The following is a 22,943-nucleotide window of genomic DNA, read 5'->3' on the forward strand; positions in this document are numbered from 1 at the left end:
ATAATCAAAGGATTTACTTATGTAATAGCTGATTTGCATTCCAAAGAGAGCCTTGAGAGTTAAATTAAGTTTGTTTACCATTTAAAATGATATTTCTTGAATTAAAATGTATTTATCATTAAGTATCACTTCGTCGCGTCGAACTATCGGGAGCTAGACAAAAACCAAAAAAGTAATCGCGGTCTATATCCCGGTCAATATAAGTCTAATGAAAATAACCGTGAATCATTCAAAACTCTTAAGTCACTTGTTTGTAAAATAAAACGATGCTAGTAAAATCATAATCATATATATTTTATCTGAAAAAGTTTTCGTTGAAACAATTTTTAGGTATTTAAACATTATTTATGTCTTTATTTTAGCTTACAGAATTTTTCTATTATCATGTGATGTCTTCCCCATGTTTCGAGCGCATATGCGCTTTCCAACTGCATTTTTGTACGAACGCCATGTTGCAGTGTTCGCATTTGAAACGACGGTCGTTATCGTGAATCCTCATGTGCTCTCTTAAAGAGGAGCGCCGGCTGAAAGCTTTCGAACACACCACGCATTCAAAGGCTCTCAGCCCCGTGTGGGTTGTCATGTGGTGCTTCAAAGTATGTTTTCGGAAGAACTTCATGCCACAGTCCGGGCAAGTCTGATTTTTCTCCAACAGATGAAACCCTCGCTTGTGGCTATTCAAAGTCTTCGCACACGAAAATTTCTTATTACAAACTGTGCATTCGTACTCTGGCTTTTTAACCCCATGGACTTTTTCTAAATGGTCCAATTTCCAATTCAGCTCCGCGAATTTTTCCCCACAGTAGCCACATTTGTTTCTTTTAATCCCGAGATGAACTACTCGCGTGTGATTCTTTAGTTTAAGAGTGCTACTAAAGAGTTTGTTACATTCCTTACATGTATATTCGCCTACGTTATGCCCGAGTCGATGAGTTTTCAAACTGTGGTAGCTTAAATAACCTTCGTCACAGACGTCACAAATAAAATTCCTATAGTGTTTACGCATATGATCGAGTAAGGAATGAAAATTATTGAATTCTTGGCTGCAAACGGCGCATTTGAGTTCTTCCTTTTCAAACTTAAAAGGAATTATTACACTTTTAGTGAGTTTATGGAATGGTTCATTGTGTACTTTAATAAGGTGTTCTGACAACTGTTCAAGTTGATCGATAGACTGACCACAAAGCTTACAGTGCAGATCTGTTATATCTAACTTTACGAAGAAATTGGAGTTGTTGCCTTTTATGAATGGTTGATCTTTATAGGAGTGGTTATCTTTTGTATGTTTTTTGAGACTCGAAGCTTCACGATAGGACGTGTTGCAAAAGTAGCACGTGTACCCAAGATTGCTATGGTTACGAATTAGCGTTGCGTCTGAACATCGCAGTATTGTGGATAAATTCTCCTTATGTTGTCTCATTTCTTTTTTCATATAATGTCCCTGTCCACGTGAAACTGATTGATTTTTAATTTCATTCTTCTCTTTTCCTTGTGTTGAATTAGACAACACATTCTTCGACTCGATCTGTTCAATATCTTCAGCCTCTGTTTTTATCTTCGTATTTGGTTCTGTGGTCAGATTATTGACGACTTTTTTGTCCTGGCAAGTCTTTCTTCCGTCTGGAAAAAATATACAAAGTTTCACTGAACATTTACTATGTTTCAAAAAAATAAGAGGTTCAGGAATTTATTACAAATACGAGAGTCATTTAGTGGTTTAGAAGGATATGTTCAAAGATGATAAATGAAAGACATGAAACTTAACAAATTGCAGAATATATTTCCAAGAAATACGTACTTATTCAATTAATTGCCATATATATTTGCTAATTAATTAATTTAAGTTTAATTCAGAGTGGTTAGAACGCATATGCCCCCTCAAACTGCTCTTTTGCACGAAAGCCATTTCGCAATGTTTGCACTTGTACCGGCGATCATCGGTATGGATCCTCATATGATCCGCCAAAGTCTTCTTCCGGCCAAAAGACTTAAAGCACACGGCGCATGAGAACTCCCTCGTACCAGAATGGATCACAAAATGATTCTTCAACTGAGCTTTTGCGTAAAATGACATATCGCATTCAGAACATTTGTGAGGTCTTTGAATTAGGTGATCCCTTTTGATGTGAAGTCGAAGGGCCGCCATGGTCTCGAACGTTCTTTCACAAGCTTTGCATTTCGGAGATTCCCTTTGTATACCATGCACTTCCTTCAAATGTTTTACTTTTTGCCTAAAATCTCTAAATCTTTCATTACAATAAGCGCACAAATTTAGCTTTGGGAGCCGGTGGACTTGTTTTTCGTGTCCCCTTTGCTTAAGTGCCGTGTCATAAACTTTAGGACAAAAACTGCAAATGAAAGATCCGGTTTCATGGGTTTTCTGATGGTTCCTTCTCATGTTGCGCGCAACGAAACCACTATCGCAGATTTCACAAATATAATTTCTGAAATGGACATTCATGTGCTCCTGGAGAACCTTGAAGGTGTTAAAGTCGTTGGGGCAGAAGACGCATCGTAGCGTTTCCTCGTCGAACTTGAATGGTAAGATGTGGCTATCGATATCTGTGTACATTTTTTTGCCGTGCTTGTCGATTAAATGGCTTGTAAATAAGTCTAGCGAATCGACGTTGCTGTTACAGAGTTCACAGCGCAGAGCCGTAATGTCAAGTTTCACGAAGTATTCGGCCATCGCCTTTCCCCTCATGAAGGCGCGTTTAGTCTTGCTGTCGTGACCCTGGATGGTATGTGTTTTGAGATCAGCGGGGTTTGGGTACTGCTCGGGGCAGAAAGAGCACTGGTAGCCAATGCCGCCATGAGCCCGGATCGGAGTAGCATTTGAACTTTCTAAAATAATTCTTATATTATTCCGATGCATTTCTAATTCTGTTGGGCCTTTCGTCTTTACTTTATTGTCCTCGTTTTGAGCTGTCGTCGATTCTTGATTTGTGCGAGATCTCTTGTTTTCGGAGTCTTCTTTTTTCGAAGAGCGCTTTAATTTGAGGCCAAATTGCGTCTCTTCACCTATAAAGAAAATCAGGAATTATTGCGTTTCTATTATCCCAACGACAATAATAAATAAATACGTGCCATTTCTATTAACTACATTACAGTAATATTAAAACAATTAATTACTATTTAGTTAAGAGCGTTATAACATTTCGGCGTCGGGCGAAATTAGGTATTTTACCCGCCGCGCGAGCCCAATATGCCGACCCTTTCTAGCACGTCTTATCACTCGCTCGCACTACAATAATGGACAAAACAATCTTGATCCTTCCTATGGAATTTTGATAACAACCACAATCTACTATCTCGATATAAACTTTTGATTTCTAATAAACATTATTTTGTACGAAAAGACGAGAATATAGCGCAAAATAATATTAATTACGTTAAAATTTATTTAAAAATTTAAAGTAATAATTATAAACTGTGATCATATTTAAGTAGATCCCATCCCAAATGTTTGCTTTTGTTATATGATAAGTATTAGAGTAAAGTATATATTAATATGATGATAAAATAAGTCAAATACAGAGTGGGGCCTGTAACAAAGGCGAAGAATTGAACTGTAGGCTATTCTCCTTATACTGATCAACATTTGTTCAGTGACTTTTAAAAATTATGAAGTCTTTATATGTTTATTTTTTCATACAAAATAAATATCAGCTTCAATGTACGCCATTATTGTTGTCATTGACGTTGTCTGTCACACTTTAGACTTAACAGAATGCGCAATACATTACCTCTTAGAAAAAACTTTCAAGGGTGATAAAAATCTAAATACAAGTTATTTTTAAAAGTCACCGAACAAATGTTGATCAGTAGAAGGAGAATAGCCTAGAGTTCAATTCTTCGCCTTTGTTACAGGCCCCACTCTGTATAATTCTAATTAATTCAAGGTGGTACTCAGGGTCTGATGATGGAGCCAGATGGTGGTCACCTGTACCAATGAACCATGTAACTAAACCACTTCGTGTTTAGGCTCGTTGGGTTCATCTCAACAAGAACTTTGACAAGAGGTGGTACTCAGGGTCTGATGATGGAGCCAGATGGTGGTCACCAGTACCAATGAACCATATGACTAAACCACTTCGTATTTGGGCTCATTGGGTTCGTCTCAACAAGACCTTTGACAAGAGGTGGTACTCAGGGTCTGATGATGGAGCCAGATGGTGGTCACCAGTACCAATGAACCATATGACTAAACCACTTCGTATTTGGGCTCATTGACCACCATCTGGCTCCATCATCAGACCCTGAGTACCACCTCTTGTCAAAGGTCTTATTGAGACGATCCCAATGAGCCTAAAGACGATGTGGTTTAGTCATATGGTTCATTGGTACTGGTAACCACCATCTGGGTCCATCATCAGACCCTGAGTACCACCTCTTGTCGACGGTCTTGTTGAGACGATTTCAATGAGCCTACATACGAAGTGGTTTAGTTCCATGGTTCATTGGTACTGGTGACCACCATCTGGTCCCATCATCAGACCCTGAGTACCACCTCTTGTTAAAGGTCTTATTGAGATGAACCCAATAAGGCTAAACACAAAGTGGTTTAGTCATATGGTTCATTGGTACTGGTGACAACCATCTGTCTCCATCATCAGATCCTGAGTACCACCTCTTGTCAAAGGTCTTGTTGAGACGAACCCAACGAGCCTAAACACGAAGTCGTTTACTTACATGGTTCACTGGTACTGGTGACCACCTTCTGGCTCCATCATCAGATCCCGAGCACCACCTCTTGTCAAAGGTCTTATTGAGACGATCCCATTGAGCCTAAATACGAAGTGGTTTAGTCATATGGTTCATTGGTACTGGTGACCACCATCTGGCTCCATCATCAGACCCTGAGTACCACCTCTTGTCAAAGGTCTTATTGAGACGATCCCAATGAGCCTAAAGACGATGTGGTTTAGTCATATGGTTCATTGGTACTGGTAACCACCATCTGGGTCCATCATCAGACCCCGAGTACCACCTCTTGTCGACGGTCTTGTTGAGACGATTTCAATGAGCCTACATACGAAGTGGTTTAGTTCCATGGTTCATTGGTACTGGTGACCACCATCTGGCTCCATCATCAGACCCTGAGTACCACCTCTTGTCAAAGGTCTTGTTGAGACGAACCCAACGATCCTAAACACGAAGTCGTTTACTTACATGGTTCACTGGTACTGGTGACCACCTTCTGGCTCCATCATCAGATCCCGAGTACCATCTTGATGTGTCTTATCATCTTGACCGTATTGTAATTTTCGCATATTTATCATCATAACGTTGTAATACTTTAACATTCAAACATAACAAAATATTACAAAAGCAAATATTTATGGATCTAGGATCAAATTCGTTGGTCGCTGTTTACACACACACAATGCTAGGATAGCCCGTGTATAAACAAGGCGTCCGACGCACACAACGATAAATATTCTCGACGTTTGCGATGAAAACTCGGAGAGCGAAGCGACATACGTCTCACCTCCTCGAGCTCCGGCGCGGCACTGAAATCGCAGGCGTCCGTCGCCGGTAAAATAGCGACAGGAAGGCTAGTTTTCAAAAAATTGGCAAAAAATCATGATAAAATATTATAACGACAAATGGATAACAGCAATTTAAGCACATTATGCAGATTATTTATATACTAAAATAACTTCGATAACATGTAGATTTTCGGAGAAATGATCACTTGTTTCGATGTATTTTCAAGACAAAATTGAGTTCGTTTTACCTTCAATTTCTCAATTTCAAAGGATTAAATGATAAATATTGTTTAATGGGCCTAAAGTACAAGATATTAGGAATTTAAATTTACCGCATTTATGAGAGTGAGCTTATCAAATTGTACATAATAAGAGCTCCGAAATCTGTGCTTCGCGCGGTTTTTCCTAAACGAGCATCAGAAAAAAAATCATTACTAATTGAAAAAGCTTTTTCTTCCATATGTTTTTTAATGAACCGACAGTTAATTAGATTTTCTAACTGAAACAAGTACTTTTACTGTCTTTTAGTATGAGTAAAGTGTACAATTTTGCCGATAAATATTGTACATTTTACAATATATCGCCTTTTTTTGTCATAGCGCTCTTAAGCTACTTAGGTTGGGAAGCATTCTGCATTTAAGACGAGTCTTCTTGCTCCATATAATGAAAAGTAAACCTTACAAGGTGGGATTTAATTTTAATACTCTTGCGACTGACTCTCTTCAGGTCTTTACCTGAAGATTGCCATAAACTTGCGCGTCAAGAACACCTAAGCCAGGGGTCGGAGGCGCGTCTTGGTAGTCGAAATAACTTTCAAGTCAGGTTCACATTTAGTTTGCGTCCGAGACCGAAGTTTCAGTGTTTTAGTTCAGGACGTAGCCTGTCTAAAAGTACCTATTATTTTGTTATAGACAACTTAACTCAATACGACGAGTTGTCAAAATTATCGAGTTGCCTCAAGTGGTCAATTATTTTCAAATTGCGTAAATTTGTTGATTTAAAATGTAAATCAAGAAATAAATGTTTTTTAACATCAATTCCAATATTGGTAACGGGGTTTCCTTATGACTCTTAAATAAGAGCATGTCACCATAATAGTGATTCGGAAAATTATCATTTCATCATAATTTGCCATTAGGTAATTACACTTATCATCAGAAGTTCGTGTTATCAACATTATGTGATAAGCCGATATGATGAGAATTTGGTGAATTACGAATATGGCTTGGTCTGCTCATAAGCTGTTAAAGTAAAACACAATAATTAAAAAAAAAACTTTATTTTGTAGAAACAAGTTTTTTAAAAACAACAAGACAAAAATGTTACAAGGACTAGACTAAGAATGATCCTAAACAGCTATGAAATGTGGGTGTGTTTAGTAAAACGTCCCACTTTGTCGGTTACCATTAAGGCGAGATTTGCTTGTATCTTTATATGAATAAACTGACAAGGCTTTATAGCAATCGACAAAGTGGAACGTTTTCCCGTGCACACTCACAAATTAACACACATACAACTATAGTCTGTATGTTTAGGTATTTAAATAAAGGTATTAATACAAAATCTACCCTCAAAAGGCTCTATGCCAGTTGAGCCGGACTGTTGATTTAAGTTTTTATTTTTTAGAATAAATGGGTTCAGTCCCAATAATGATTCGGACTATTTCGCCAGTGCCAAGGTGATATGAGCTAATATTAATTAGTGATTTTAGTACGGTAAACGGTACGGTACGGTGTACGGTGAGTTAGCACTTGCAAATTGATAGCTAGATTTTACAAGAGCACGTGGACTACCGGCCGTTGGCCGCGTTGGCGACAAAATAGACGCTAAATGCGTTTCGAGATTAATTCTTCATCAGCTTCTCACTACAACATTAGTTTACTGCATAATAAGCTATCGATATTACACTTTAAGCAACATTAATGAGCAAAAGAAAAATAAATTATTCACGACAATCACGACACGAGACCGCTAAGATGGTGCTCGAACCGGAAATCCGTTTATTTTAGTTATTTTGAAGTATTAACGTTAACGTTGCCCGTGTGGTGACGGGTTAAGAATTTCACCACCCCCTTTCTTCCCGTGGGTGTCGTAGAAGGTGACTGTGGGATATGGGTTAAATTGTGGCGTAGGCGAGAGGCTGCCAACCTGTCACTGCAATGTCACAGTTTCGTTTTCTTTCAATCCCTTATTTGCCAAGAGTGGCACTGAAACGAGTAGTTTCATGTGCTCGTGCCTACCCCTTCATGGGATACAGGCGTGATTGTATGTATGTATGTATGTATGTATTAACGTTATTAAAGTAAAACTATCCCTCACACAGGGGTAAAATAAAAATTAGATTCATTCCTTTAAATTTTTCTTTGATGTCCTTATTCTTTTAAGCTGTAAATGGTACGTCCTATAATGTTCTCTTAGGCGCTCGTAGTTTGCAAACGTTTTATCACACGCCTTGCACTTCACTTCTTTAGGACCAATTCCATGCACTTGTACTACATGATCATACTTCTTGGCAAACCGCGTGAATCTCTCATCACAGTAACCACATTTGAATCTCTTATCTTTCCCCTGGTGGACGCAGGCAATGTGATATTTTAATTTTCGAGAGGAATCATAAACTTGGTGGCACTGGTCGCACTGGTAATCGCCCGGTGCGTGTTCTTTCTTATGCGCTTGCATGCTACCTTTATTAACAAATCCTGCATCACAAACATCACAGATGTGATTCCTAAAATGCTTGTTCATATGTTCTATTGCCATTCTAAAAGCGGAGAATTCGGCAACGCACAGCACGCATTTTATTGGACAACTGTCGAATCGAAACGGAACCAAGTTATTTTTTACGTCAGTGTGAATCGGTTGATCATGATCGGCTCGCAAGTGATCTGTTAATTCGGTAAGTTGTGCGAAACTTTTCATACACACTGTACATTTTAAACCAGTGATGTCAATTTTCACTGAAAAGTCAGTGTAGTTGGTTCGTCGATAATATCGAGGGTCGTGCTTTAAATCCCCGTGGGATGCAAGAGTATGGCTCTTGAGGTCTGCTGGCTCAGGAAATTCTGACGGGCAGAAATAACATATGTATCCAATGCCGCGGTAGCCACGTATCGGCGTCGCGTTAGAATTGCGTAAGACGATCTCTAGATTTTTCTTGGTTTTGTTAACTTCAGTTTCAGGTCGTTTAATAGATTTTTTAGGCTTCTCTTTTGATTTCTCATTTCTCGGTGTTAAAGTCTTGAGGGACACGGTAGACACGAGAATATTAGGGAGTAAGGCTTTACCTGGTGAGACGAGGTGTTTTATCTTAGGGACTGGCGAATGATGCGTAACGTCTGCAAAGAAAGGTAAGGGTCATAGAGGTCGGCTGCATGGACTGTATAAAAGTCATGTTGTATATTGTTATGTTTTTTTTAGAAACGGACATCAAAAATGTCCTCATCAAGTTAGTAACACTCGATTTCAAAATCCATACTAATATTGTAAATGGGAAAGTGTGTGTGTCTGTTTGTTTGTCCGCCTTTCACGGCAAATAGGAGGGACGAATTGTCGTGATTTTTTAAGTGGAGATAGTTGAAGGGATGGAGAGTGAAATAGGCTACTTTTTGTCTCTTTCTAATGCGAGCGAAACCGCGGGCAAAAGCTAGTAGGAAATAATTATGAAATCGAATAAAATATCAACTAACGCATATCATGTAAGTTCAAGAAAGTTCAACATTGCAGCAAATAAATAAATCAGTCAATGGCTTAAACTGCTAACCGTATTTAGCTCATGTTCACGAGGATTCATCATTTCATACGCTGAGGTAAATACAATTTACCAGGTAGGTCAATCCGCGGCAAGAGTAACGTGAGTCACGATTTTATGACATGTTTCATTTATTCACGATACAAGTTCAAGTGATAATATATCTCTAAATAAGTGTTACTTTCCCGATATATGCATAGATCCTTTCATTTGTAGCTGTAGTTCAAATAAACACGCAATGAAGTCGTGACTCACGTTACTTTTACGTAGATTCACCCAGGTGGTTTTAGCAGAATTTCTACTAAATATATAGTATAGTAAAGGCTGATAATAAAAACTCAATCATACATGACAGTAACTTGTGTACTAATTTAACAACATACAACATAATATATGTTTTCAGCATAGGCACATTTTTTTGACAAAGATGACCATTTACTGCCTCATTTTCCCATTTCGACTCCGTGTTGGGAGTGTAAATGTGATTTTAAGCTGCATTTTTGGACGAAGGCCTTAGCGCAGTGTTCGCACTTGTACTTGCAGTCTTTTCTATGTATCTTCAGATGCTGTCTCAACGTAGACTCGTGTCCGTACGCTTTTTGGCAAATCTCGCATTTGAAATTACGATCCCCGGTATGTTTCACCATATGATGTGATAACGCGTCACCTCTCGAAAAAGCCATGTCACAAACTGAACATTTATGTTTCTTAATCATTAAATGGTGTACCTTGTAATGTTCACTTAACGCTTTCTTCGTTCTGAAGGTTTTGTCACAAGCCTTGCATTTGGCTAACGTTGGAGTCACTCCGTGCGCTTCCACTAGGTGCTTACTTTTCTTTATGAAACATGTGAACCTTTCACCGCAATAGGCACATTTGTGCCTCTTTTCTTGACCTAAGTGAGTGTGGCGAATGTGATATTTCAAATGAACTATAGTATTGTAGACTTGGGGGCATTGTTCGCACGGATAATCGCCGGTCTCGTGAGTTCTTTTGTGAGTGCGAAGGCTTAATCTAGTAACAAAACCAGCATCACAAATATCGCAAATGTAATTTCTATAATGCTTATTCATGTGTTCCAGTAGCTTTCTGAAAACCGTGTATTCTGTGTCGCAAACTCCACATGTTAACCGATTACTGTTGAATCTAAAAGGTAACAGGTATTTTTCAGTGTCAGTGTTAACGGGTTGATCATGGTCTACCCGCAAGTGTTGAAGTAAATTAGTAAGTTGGTCGTATTTTATAAAACACATGGTGCATCTTAAATGAGTGATGTCTATTTTTACTGCTAATGTACTGAATCGTACCGGTGGTAAAGTACGGTCTCGCTTGTTATCATGGTGGGATTCTAGAGTGTGTCTCTTAAGTTCGGGCGGATCGGAGAATTGTGCAGAGCAAAAGAAGCAAGCATAGCCGATGCCGCGATGACCAAGTGTTGGAGTCGCGTTGGAATGACGTAGCATGATCTCTATGTTTTGCTTAGTTTTACCAACAACTGATTTTCCTTTTGCCGTTAAAGTCTGAAATTTCTGAGGTTTGGCTTTGGTTACAGGTGTCGACGTGGATTTGATAATGGGCTGTTTGTTTCTTGACGTAACGAGCGGTTCCTTCTTTACGGCCGGTGTATGAAGTGCGACGTCTGAAAAGAAAGGGAATTCGATATACGTGAAGTTACGACGCGGGGATATACACTGTGTAACACGAGGATACCGAAAGATTTTACTTTAACTACGCATTTCTGAGGGCAAAATAAAGATAAAATGTTATAACGTCACAGCAAATTTCGCCAAAAAAACGTTTTTTGTGTATTTTTTTTTTGTTTTTTTGGGTGTATTTTTACATAAAAAGTAAATGTTATTCGTAAAAATGGCACTTAAAAAATTTGCAACAAAATCTCTTTTGCAACGAGTCACTAGTTCAGCAATTCCCGTTAAGTTTGTACATTTAGATCACGTCTCCGATTTGGATAAAAATTGGCAGGCTGATAGAGTCCATGATGCTGAGCAAGATCCACTAGGTTTCCCAAAATGTTCTAAGTTGATTGTAAGAAATTTTCCTTTTTGTTACCGAAAATGTATAGAAATTTGATAACCAAAAAGGAAGGTTTCATACAAACTACATAGGACATTTTGGGAAACCTAGTGGATCTTGCTCACTTTTCTCAGCATCATGGACTCTATCAGCCTACCAATTTTTATCAAAATCGGGGACGTGATCCAAATGTACAAACTTAACGGTAATTGCTCAGCTTTACATTTTGATATCTATCAATGAGCATAGTTAGATTATGTCCGATAGCGTCATTATTGCCATCAAAACAGCGTTTTGTTCTGAGAAATAATAAGTAACTTAAGTATATATTTTTTAAATGCTTATAACTCTGAAAGTAGGCGAAATCAGGAAAAGTTTATATGACATTTTACTCTTCTACTATGATGAAGAATACGCTGTTAAAATTATTCGGTTTCCAATGTTACACAGTGACATGACTAAGAGTAACTTGTTTCTCAGCAAAAGCACTTTGTCGCTTGCTATAGTTGCTATAAAGACGCTTATACTGATTATTCGTATAGGTTATAGGTATAAAGATACAAGAAACGTTTATATATTAACATAAATTTTCTACAATCCAAGTTCCATTTTGTCCTGGTCTCACCGGAAGACCAGCGCTGGAAGTCGCCAGCAATATGCTGAGGTGAGACTATTTCTGACTCTTTATATGTACCTATTTTTTTTTCGGTTTCCACATGTTACACAGTAACATGACTAATAGTAACTTGTTTCTCAGCAAAATCACAAAACTATTTCACTCGATGGCACGCTGTTAGAAGTAGTTGACAGATTTTGCTACCTAGGGTCGACCGTAACGAGCAACCTCTCGCTCGATGCGGAGGTCGACATTCGTATCGGTAAAGCGGCGACCATGTTCGGGAAGCAAGACATACAAGAGTATGGCAAAACAAGCACCTTACATCAAAGACCAAGATGTTAGTCTTTGTTTGAGCCGGTACTCAAGTTTCTTTAAATAAAACAGGTATAAAAATATTACCATTTCCTTTAATGGATTTAGTTACAGATCTTTGTCTAGGACACGCGACAGAGAGAGTTTTCGATATTAGTAAAAAAAGGGACGCTGGTGCCGCGCACCGTGCTTTTATAGTGTCGCGACGGGGGAAACCGCGGCGCTTCAGTCTTCATTCCTATTGGTCCGGCAGATCGAGGCTCTGGCCGCTGCTCATTGGATCAGCGGGGTGACCGGAGGTTGGCTGCCCTGTCAGTGTTGCCAGTCAGGGCGTTAACAGTCTTTCAGGCTTCTATATTAAGCATACTCTTGTACGGAGCTGAAACCTGGACGACGTATGCAAAAGTAGAACGTCAATAAAACTCCTTTTACATGCGGTGCCTTCGTAAGATCTTGGGAATATCATGGCAAGACCGGGTGACAAAAAAGAGGGTTCTAGAAATTGCACAGCTGCCTAGCTTAACCGCGTTTCTTAAACAGAGACGACTACGTTGGTTAGGGCATGTGCACAGGATGGAACCCTCTTCGACTACCTCGTCGTGTTCTTCTTGGTGCTGTTGCGAATGCAAAGCGTAGCGTTGGAAGGCCGTTGCTTCGCTTTAAAGACTGCGCAAAGAGGGACATGATTGCCTTTCATATTGACTATCGACTCTGGGAGAAAGTTGCGGAACAACGAACGGAGTGGCGCAAATGCATTGTGGAGGGTCGCAAAATTTGCGATGAGTCATGGTTTGCTGCACTCGCTGATAAGAGACAGAAGCGACGCCAAGGTGTTTCAGCGCCGATTTCCGCAAATTTCTCTTGTCAGTCCTGCGGTAGACTATGTGAGTCTCGCATCGGTCTAATAAGTCATCAGAAAAGGTGCTCTTCGAATATTACACCATAAATCGTCTGCAACAGACGTTAAGGCCAATGAATATTTTTTGTATGTCTTGAAAATTATTTATTGTCTGTGTAACAACGTGAATAAACCATTATTCTATTATATTTTATCTAACTATATTTGCGATTGAAAACAAAGTTGTTTCTCTGGTTTTTCTACTGTTTAAGAATTTTACATTAATCATGAGGTTATTAGGGTTTTGTGGTGTTTCTCTAACAACTTTGTTGCTAATAAACGTATTTCAGTGTACTTAACTATAAACATGATTTTCATATTTTTTTAGGAACCAGCACCGCTGTATAAAAACAAAATTCGTTAATCAAATTTTATATTTAATAAACTCAACATAGATCAAAAAGGTAACAAGTATTTTAAAATATGTTAAACGACCTCGCCATGCTTGGATCGCAAGTGGCCCTTCAAGCTACACTTCTGAATAAAGGCGAGTCCGCAGTGTGCGCACGCGAACCTCCTGTCGTCATTATGTATCCGCATGTGCTCTCTAAGAGTGGTTTTTCTGCCGTACTCTTTGAAGCACACTTCGCATTTGTAATTCTTAATACCCGTATGTTTAGGTAGGTGCTTCTTAAGCGCGCTGGAGCTGAAAAATTTCATTTCGCAATAAGGACACTTATGTTTCCTTTCCATTAGATGATCTTTCTTCGTGTGTCGAGACAGCGCTCGTTGGTTAGCGAAAGTACGGTCGCAAGCCCCGCAATGCAGGACTACCGAGGGAACTCCGTGTTCTTTCACCATGTGATCGACCTTTTTCCAATAGTCCACAAACTTCTCTTCGCAGAACTGGCATTTGTTCCGCTTGTCCAAACCCATGTGCACGCGTTTTACGTGCTCCCGCATTTTCTGTATGTTGATAAAAGTCTTCCCGCATTCGGGACATTGGACTTCTTCGGTCCCATGCCGACGGATGTGATGCGCCAAAAGACGCTCGACTACGAACCCAGCGTTGCATATATTGCATATATAATTTCTGAAATGTGAATTCATATGCTGCTGCAGGAGTTTAAAACTGCCATAAGTCGCAGAGCAGATAGCGCAACACAACTCTGCCGTGTCAAATTTGAAGGGCAGCAACTGATTACGGATGTCAGTGTACAATTTCTTATCGTGGACGTCTACTAGGTGAAGTATAAAGTCCTCTAGCATGTCGAAGTCGGTGTCGCACAGAGCGCAGTTTAGAAGCGTGATGTCTAATTTGACGACGTGGGTGGAGAGCAGCGGAGAGCCCGTCATGCCTGACATGCTCCTTATTAATTTATCGTCGTTGTGTTCTTCAAGAAAATGTCTCTTCAGATTCTGCGGTTCGGGATACCGTTTCGGACATAAAGCACACATGTACCCCCGCAGATCGTGCGCTTTTATTGGGCTCGCGTTAGAATTGAGTAAGATCTGACCTAGATTATGCAGGTTCTTCCTCGTCTCACTGGGCCCCTTGGTCAGTCGCAAGACGTTCCGCGAGATAGCAAGCTTGATACCCGCTTTTTGATTAGTCGCATCGATTGTGATAATCCTAGTTCTCCGATCGACACCTACAAAGAAAAAACAAAAATAATAGTCAATATAACTCTTCCACCAGTTTCCCCATCCTCAGTAAACAAATAACTGTTAGTACTTTGACAATGGTTTTGGCGATCTAATGTGTGACAGGATCTACTAATGAAGATAAATGTTAAAATAAAACACTTGTATCTAGGAGATGTCTTTTTAATTATAATGTTCACTACGTGTCTTGAATTAATTTCAAGTTGATTCGGAATGTTTAGACCGCAAGTGACCTTTTAGGCTACACTTTTGCACAAAAGTCATTCCGCAATGCGGGCATTCGAATCGACGGTCATTCGTATGTATTCTCATGTGCTCGACTAGAGTTTTCCTCAGTCCGTAAAATTTATAACACACATCACACTGGAACTCTCTCGTGCCGGAGTGTTTCACCAAATGCTGCTCCAACTCTCTAATTGAGTAGAATGCCATATCACACTGGCCACATTTATGGTGTCTCTCTATTAAATGATTGCGTTTAACGTGAACGCCAAGAGCCGAAAGGGAACTGAAGGATTTATCGCACGCTTTGCATTTCGATTTTTCCTTTTTAATCCCGTGGACGTCTTCCAGATGCTTACGTTTTTGTTTGAAGTCTTTGAATTTTTCGCTGCAATGGCCACATTTGTTATACATTATAGTAGTGTGGACTTGTCGTTCGTGTGATTTTAGTTTAAGAACAGTGTCAAACACCTTAGAACAAGTGCTGCATTCGAATTTGCCGGTTAAATGTGTTTTAGCGTGGGCTCCCTGCATTCTTCGGTTGATAAATCCACTGTCACATACGTCACAGACGTAGTTCCTGAAATGCACAATCATGTGTTCTTGTAGATGTTTGAAAGAATTACATTCTACCTTACAAATAACGCATCGCATTTTATCGTCTTCAAACTTGAAAGGTAGGATATGATTCTTAATATCCGTGTACAGTTTCTTTCGGTGGCATTTGATTAAGTGGTGAACCATTTGGTCTAGACTGTCTAGGTTAGTGGCACACAGTTCACAGCGTAAGGAGGTAATATCTAGCTTCACTATATAAGAGTGCATCACCCCGTCTGCCATGAATGTTTGCTTGGTTTTGTGGTCGTGTTCTTGTATCGTGTGATTTTTGAGATCGGCGGGTCTTGGGAACTGTTTCGGGCAGAAACAACAGGTATATCCGATATCGCCGTGGCATCGAATTGGAGTAGCGTTGGAGCTGGCCAAAATCTCTCTTATATTGTGACGATGCATGTGTATCTCAATAGGTTTCTGATTAATCTTGTTTGTCTCTCTCTTACTAGCGCGTTTTCTTATAGCGGTTCTTTCATTATTTCTCTCACTCTCTGCTTTTTCATCTTTTACAGCGCTAGCAATACTACCGGGAGTATCATCTTTATTCTTCCGTTTCCATTCTACTTTCACGAAAGATGTCTTCATGACACCTACAACAAAAGTACAGATTATTGGATTTCTTATGCTTCGGCGAAGTTCTACGGGTGTCTTCTGGTACTACGCAAGTTACAGATTTGGTCAGCTTAAAACATCTACTCCTATTTGACTTTTCCAGCTAATATCATGAGATTCAATAGTTATATTCTTTCTTAAAAAAGTTTCTTTTATCCTTACATGTAATGGGCGTCGTGCTATCTACTCGTAGCATGTGTTTGCTTTATTAGGTAATAGTATTTCTGTTGGAACCTATGGTTATAACCAGTATCCATTATTTAATGAAAGGATATTTAACACTATTTTTAATTTTAAAAGATTAACTAATACCGTTTAGATGTAAAACATAAAGGTAACTGTTTTTTTTAATAGTTTAGTCTTAAATGAAACACATAATTGTTCTTCTACATATTTTATGTATAAATATTTAAGCGCAAGTACTTATTAAAGTTTACACGAATTTAAAACATTGCAATATGCATAAAATAATCAGTCTTTCTATTGAGCTGCTCTACAAATCGAAATTAGTAAAAAACAGTTTTCCAACCAAAAATATTCTGCGATTTGGAATCGATACTTAAATAAATCACAATGATTGATTATAATTATTATAAATTATAAAAATAGGCATTCTAAATAATAGGATGTGACTATTTATAGCTAAAAATACGTATATCAGCAGTTTATTTTCTTAGTTAAATACTTTTCAGATTTATTTACATACACTCATTACACTTTATTTCACTCACGTCCATTATTTAGGAATAGTCTGATTCTGCGCCAACATATTACTCTTAGATATGCCGTGGTTTTTCTTCATATGTTTCCTCCGACTATTCTGAGTAGCGTACGCTTTGCCGCACACATCACATTTAAACTTCCTCTCATTTGTATGCGTCGCCATGTAATGTCCCAACATGTGCCTTTTGATGAAGAAACCCATACTGCACACTGAGCATTCGAAAGGTCTCTCTTTTAGATGTACGCTTCTCATGTGCAACATTAGATTTGACTTTAAATTGAACTTTTTATCGCACATGTCACATTTTATTCCTTCAACATTGTGGACTTGCATCATATGCCTAGTCTTTTGATAGTAGTTCTTAAAACGCGCCTTGCATATTTGACACACGCTGTCTCCAGCGATGCCTTTATGTTCCGTGTTGACATGGGCTTTCTTCTTGGATTCCGCTGCGAACACCTGCCCGCAATGTTTGCACGGGAAGCTGGATTTTTTCTTCCCGTGCGTGGTCTCATGTCTGTTAAGTCTAAAGCTGTTTACGAAACCAGCTCCACAGGTCGTGCAGATGAAATTTCGGTAATGGACGTTCATATGTTGCATGAGGAGCTTCATGTTGTGGTAGGCTTCGTTGCAGAGGCAGCATTTGATCTGTTGCTCGTTAGTAAGTTTGAATGGTTGGAAGTAATCGGTGACGCCTAGGAAGTATTTCTTGTCGTGGACTGTGACTAAATGTTCGGGGAGATCTTTTAGGTTTTCGAAGGGGAGATTGCAGAGGGTGCATTTGAGGTCGACTATGTCGAGGAACGCGACAAAGCTGCTCATGCCTGAGCCGGCCTTGTAGGTTGGTTTCTCTTTGACGTGGTCGTTCTGCGTGTGGTGGCGTAGGACCTCAGGGTCAGGGTAAGTCTTGAAGCAATACGCGCATATGTACCCAGCATCGTTCCTGTCTTTGAAAGGCGTCGCGTTAGAGTACTTGAGCAGGGTGGTGAGGTTGTGCCACTGTTTCTGCATCTCGGGCATGTGTTTTTCTCGTAACACCGTTTTAGGAGCTTCGTTTGCCTCCTTTAGAGCTGTTTTCCGTTTTTTAGTCGCTCCGGTGTCGCCTAGAAAAGAAAAACAGTTGTTCACACGCGATCAGTTTCCTCAATGTTCAAACAAGGCACATGTTTTCCGACGTGATGTAATAATCACATTACTCTTAATTTAATTCAATCTCCTCACTAATATACTTTCGTAAAACGTAATAGAAGAGTATGTATGTAGGTAGGTAAAAAAAGATTATGATATAACGCTACTAACGATGTACCTACATGCAATTCTCTGGCGCGGATTTGTCATTGTTGTATGTATATTTTTTACCGTCCATAATTACTTTTATTTTTTTTTTTCTCTGCAAATAAAACAGATCCTATCCCGGTGTAAAACCAACTGGTTCAATGTACCATTAATGTACCTAATCATAAATAACGGTCCCGGGTTCGAATCCCGGTAAGGGCATTTATTTGTGTGATGAGCACATATATTAATTGTTCCTGAGTCATGGATGTTTTCTATATGTATAAGTATGTATTTATCTATTTAAGTATGTATATCGTCGCTTAGTACCCATAGTACAAGCTTTGCTTTGTTTGGGGCCAAGTTGATCTGTGTAAGGTGCCCCCAATATTTATTTATTATTTATTTACAAAAGCCTTGTACACGTTGAACGTCTCTTTGGCGTCATCCATATATTATGTCACAGTGTACGGGGGGGGGGGGGGGCGGGTCATACTAAATGTGACAATCCCTGTTAAAGGGATACAAAAAAGCGTGACATAGGGGGGGGGAGGGGTCCAAAAACCTGAAATTTGGTGTGACGTAATATGTGGATGATCCTTACGCACTTCGCATTGGCATTTTTGTATGTCGGCTCTCTTTTACTTACTCTTAAACCCCTCGTATGCGGCCTGTCAATTTTGATCATTGAAAATATGACTTTGACATTTAAAACAATAGATTAAAATTCCCACGCACGGATCCGTGTCTAAGCATACGAAGGGTTAAGTCTTCTTCGTCATTTTTACTTTCAATCATGTAGGATTAAAGAGTATTCTTCTGAACTTTTTGGAAATATGCGTTATTTCTACTGATCAATATCGTAATAGATATGGATACATATTAAAGAAAAAACATATAGCAGTAATACATATAATATATTTACTTCAACACACATGGTTCTTGTATATGGTAAAACTTATAAATATAATAATTTTAAATTTAAAGCACTCGTGGCGAGCAGATCTTCCTAACCTATAGTTAGTCTGGATATGACAACTCCTAATAGTTATTCTTTTCGCTTTGTCCCTGACCACTGGCAGCCTAATGTCATTTCCAAAGAGCGGAATTCTTCATAGCAAAAATCAAACTGTCAAAGGGATTGACCTAACTGTTTTATCGACTTATCGATGTTACGGAATAATATCGCATTAGGTATCCATAATCAACTTAAAAGATTATTCTGTAACATTTGACCATTTTGATAAGCAACTTGCATCTCCATATTAAAGTAAATCATGTCAGCGTTACATATGTAATTTATGTCACTTGAGTTTTCATGAGTGATTTCCGTGCCGTGTTACTAAAATGGTTAATAATTTATTAATATGATTTAATAATTTATTAACAGTTTTAGTAACACGGCACGGAAATCACTCATGAAAACTCAAGTCGATAAAACGGTTAGGTCAATCCCTTTGACAGTTTGATTTTTGCTATGAAGAATTCCGCTCTTTGGTCATTTTAAATGTCAAAAACAAAATAGGTACACTTACACCGATTTAGATAAAGTATCTCTTAAAATAATAAATTTTGTTAAATATACATCCGCGATTCAGGTATATGAAGATATAATATAAATAACATAATAAACGATGATAATGGTGATGTAGTTACATTGATAATCTTGTGTAAAACAAATCGTGTCTTCATCATTCATTCATCAAGTTTGAATGAGATCACAAATAGTTTGTATACAATGAAACATAACAGAATGAAAAATACAAAAAAGCTAACGTGAACTGATAATGTTCAAGCAAATAATGTTTTCAAAGCGCAACAGCGACAGGACCCTGTTTCAAAACATCTTTCATTGCAAATATTATGAATATTAACAGTAGGGAATGCAAACCGGTTATAACCGTAACCGAAATAATCGGTTATAACCGGTTATTTGACAAATTTTCATAACCGATGATTATTAGGAAACTCAAATAAAATAACCGGTTACGGTTATTATCGGTCATTATTTTATTTCTGAAATTCGATGGATTTGATCTTTTAGCTACTAGAAAATACTGCCCTTTTGCCTGTGACTGCTGTGACTATCATTTTTGTCATTTGTTTACTTTAGTAATGAAAATATTTCTTCCCTTACTAATGTGAACGATTCTAATTGAATATTATCACGTCAAACTTATTATCACTTTCACTAATACCTTAAATTATTGTATTTTTCGTTTAATTGATTAAACATTTACTACCTTTTATCGAAAATAACCGTAACCGGTTATCGGTTATTTTTCGGGCATAAACGAAACCATAACCGGTTATGAAATTTGGTCGCTTATTGCATTCCCTGATTAACAGTCAGTAACGTTCACTACACATTTTGGAAACCTATTCAACGAGTCCTCGACTTCTACATCTTATCAACGGTTACAACCGGGAGGAATTTCGGTTTTCTTTTCTCCTCCTCGGCCTTCTTTTTGTTTTCGGCCGCGATCTGCTTCAAGGTCAACTCCCTGTCGTCTATCAGATGTTTGACATCATCGAACTCTTTAAAGATGTCTAAATGATCCTGGTGTAGACGCATGTGGCTCTTCAAGCTACACTTCTGCACGAAAGTCTTCTTGCAGACCTCGCATTGGAACCGCTTGTCGTCCTCGTGAATTCTTATGTGCTCCTTCAAGGTTCTCGCTCGAGCGAAGGTTTTGGCGCAAATATCACAGGTGTACACTTCGCCGCCAGAATGCCTGGACAGGTGGTCGACGAGGCCGCGTTTCGAGAAGAATTTAGCATTGCATTTGTCACATAAGAAGCTCTTTTGTTGTAAATGGTGATGTTTAATGTGACGGTTAAGTTCGAACTTCTTTTTGTATACTTTATTGCACGCGTTGCAGGGATACTTGACGGCTTTCTCGTTGTGTACTTGAACTAGATGCTCGCTCCGGTCGTAGTAACTGACGAAGATCTCCGGGCAGTGCGGGCACTTGTTCCTGAGCCAGCCGCCAGTGTGGACGCCTTTCTCGTGGTTCCGCTTCTTAGTGAAGGAGGTGTATGTTTTATCACAGTAGGCGCAGGGGAAGTTGCCCTGCTCGTGGGTTTTCATATGTTTGCGCAGCGCCGCTATGGTGATGTAACCGGCGCCGCATTTGTTGCAACAGTAATTTCTGTAGTGGCTGCTCATGTGATGATAGAGGTTTTTGAAGGAGATGTGAACGACGGAGCATATGACGCAGGTGAAGTTGTGTCCGTCTTCGAGCCGGAAGGGGAGGATGATGTCCTTGATGTTCTTGTAGATGGTCTTGTTGTGGACGAAGACGAGATGGTCCTTGAGCTGGACGAGGTCGCGCATGGGGTGGTGGCAGACGGTGCACTCGAGGCCGGTGATGTCGAGCTTGATGGGGTTGTAGCTGAGCTTGTAGTCGATCATGGAGTTGAGCTTGTCCTTTTCGGGCTGGAGCGCGGTGTGGGCGCGAAGGTCGTCGATGTGTGGGAAGTGCGCGCAGCAGTAGAGACAGGAGAAGCCGCGCGCGGTCTTGTCTCGGAACGGACTGGCGTTGGAGTACTGCAGTATGGCGGTCAGGTTGACCCTGTGCTCAATGCGCTCGGGGGTCGCGCTAGCGTCCGCTTTCTTTTTCTTTTTCTTGCGCTTCTTGGGCGCGTCGCCGTCCGTTCCTATAACAAGAAACGAGCATCTTAGTTTTCTCCGTTCAGTCTTCTTATTATTAGGGGGGCTCTTCCGGTGCCCTTGCGTCCCGCGATTATGGATCGATAATTATGAGCGTTAAAAGCTCAGCTGCTGAGTGCTGAAGTACATTAATAATAATGTTTTAATCGTAAGTGGTTTAAAATATTGGACAAAGTCGGAAATGAACGATAAAGGAATGAAAAAGAAAGGAACGATCAGTTGTTTGGGGAAATTGTCGTAAGTGACCAGATCCCATATAATAACGTACGCAATAAGACGGAAAGAAAAAAAAAAGACGCAGATATTCAGTCCTGCATTAAAAATAAGAACGATATGTAAACTGTGATTATCGGGCGAGTGAGTGAAACGGAGCACAGTCAACTTTGGGAATCACTGTGTTTGCCCTTTAAATAGTAAGTACTTAAACCTAATGTTGTTTAGTTTTGATAAATCTGATGTTTCTGAACGGTAGGTATTACGCAACACTGGTGGAAACTGCTGTCTAAACGCATCTAATTCAAACAGAAGAAATGACGACCGGTCTGGCGCAGTTGGTAGTGACCCTACCTGCTAAGCCGATGGTCCGGGTTCGAATCCCGGTAAGGGCATTTATTTGTGTGGTGAACACAGATATTTGTTCCTGAGTCATGGATGTTTTCTATGTATATAAGTATGTATTTATCTATTTAAGTATGTATATCGTTGCTTAGCACCCATAATACAAGCTTTGCTTAGTTTGGGGCTAAGTTGATCTGTGTAAGGTGTCCCCAATATTTATTTATTTTATTTAATGGGCTAAACCGTGCTTAACCCTGGCGCGATAAACCTGGGTACTTAGCCAAATGCACAAACGCTAACGATAACATCATTTTCGTAACTATCTATCTCTATCGGTCTTCCGTATTGGCGCGACAGAGCCAGACTGCGTTTCAGTCGGTGTCTAGCGTCCACGATAGTCATTTCGGCTAGATCGGCTGAAGTTTGCTCTTCATACTTTACTCACTTCATAACTTTATACTTTGCTCACGCCAGTTTACGCTGACTCCGAGCTCTCGGCCATTGATTTACATATTTTAGAAACTATTTTACATGGTTTAAGACTGGTTGTGGTTGAAGGTGA

The 22,943-nt window shown here is 39.4% G+C and overlaps 1 protein-coding gene across 9 annotated transcripts in view; it reads right to left on the bottom strand.

The window, feature by feature from the left end:
- The window catches only part of LOC125240010 (zinc finger protein 260-like), a 38,147-nt gene that overhangs the window by 7,539 nt on the left and 7,665 nt on the right, over positions 1-22,943 (bottom strand). The window contains exons 5-6 of one of the 9 annotated variants that reach the window (XM_048147821.1): positions 8,777-8,827; positions 1,760-3,021 (exon numbers count right to left, since the gene is read on the bottom strand). The exons of 1 other annotated variant lie outside the window; for it this stretch is intronic. In XM_048147821.1, the coding sequence (XP_048003778.1) occupies positions 1,835-3,021; positions 8,777-8,827 (1,238 nt within the window). In that variant the 3' untranslated portion in view covers positions 1,760-1,834. Of the gene's footprint in view, positions 1-301; positions 1,621-1,759; positions 3,022-8,776; positions 8,828-9,585; positions 10,880-13,460; positions 14,693-14,742; positions 16,130-16,529; positions 17,979-19,050; positions 21,811-22,943 lie in introns of those variants that run through there. 7 more of the 9 variants (XM_048147820.1, XM_048147824.1, XM_048147823.1 and 4 more) reach the window with 7 other exon arrangements.

Source organism: Leguminivora glycinivorella, chromosome 26, assembly GCF_023078275.1.
Source record: "Leguminivora glycinivorella isolate SPB_JAAS2020 chromosome 26, LegGlyc_1.1, whole genome shotgun sequence".
In the NCBI taxonomy this organism is placed as follows: domain Eukaryota; kingdom Metazoa; phylum Arthropoda; class Insecta; order Lepidoptera; family Tortricidae; genus Leguminivora; species Leguminivora glycinivorella.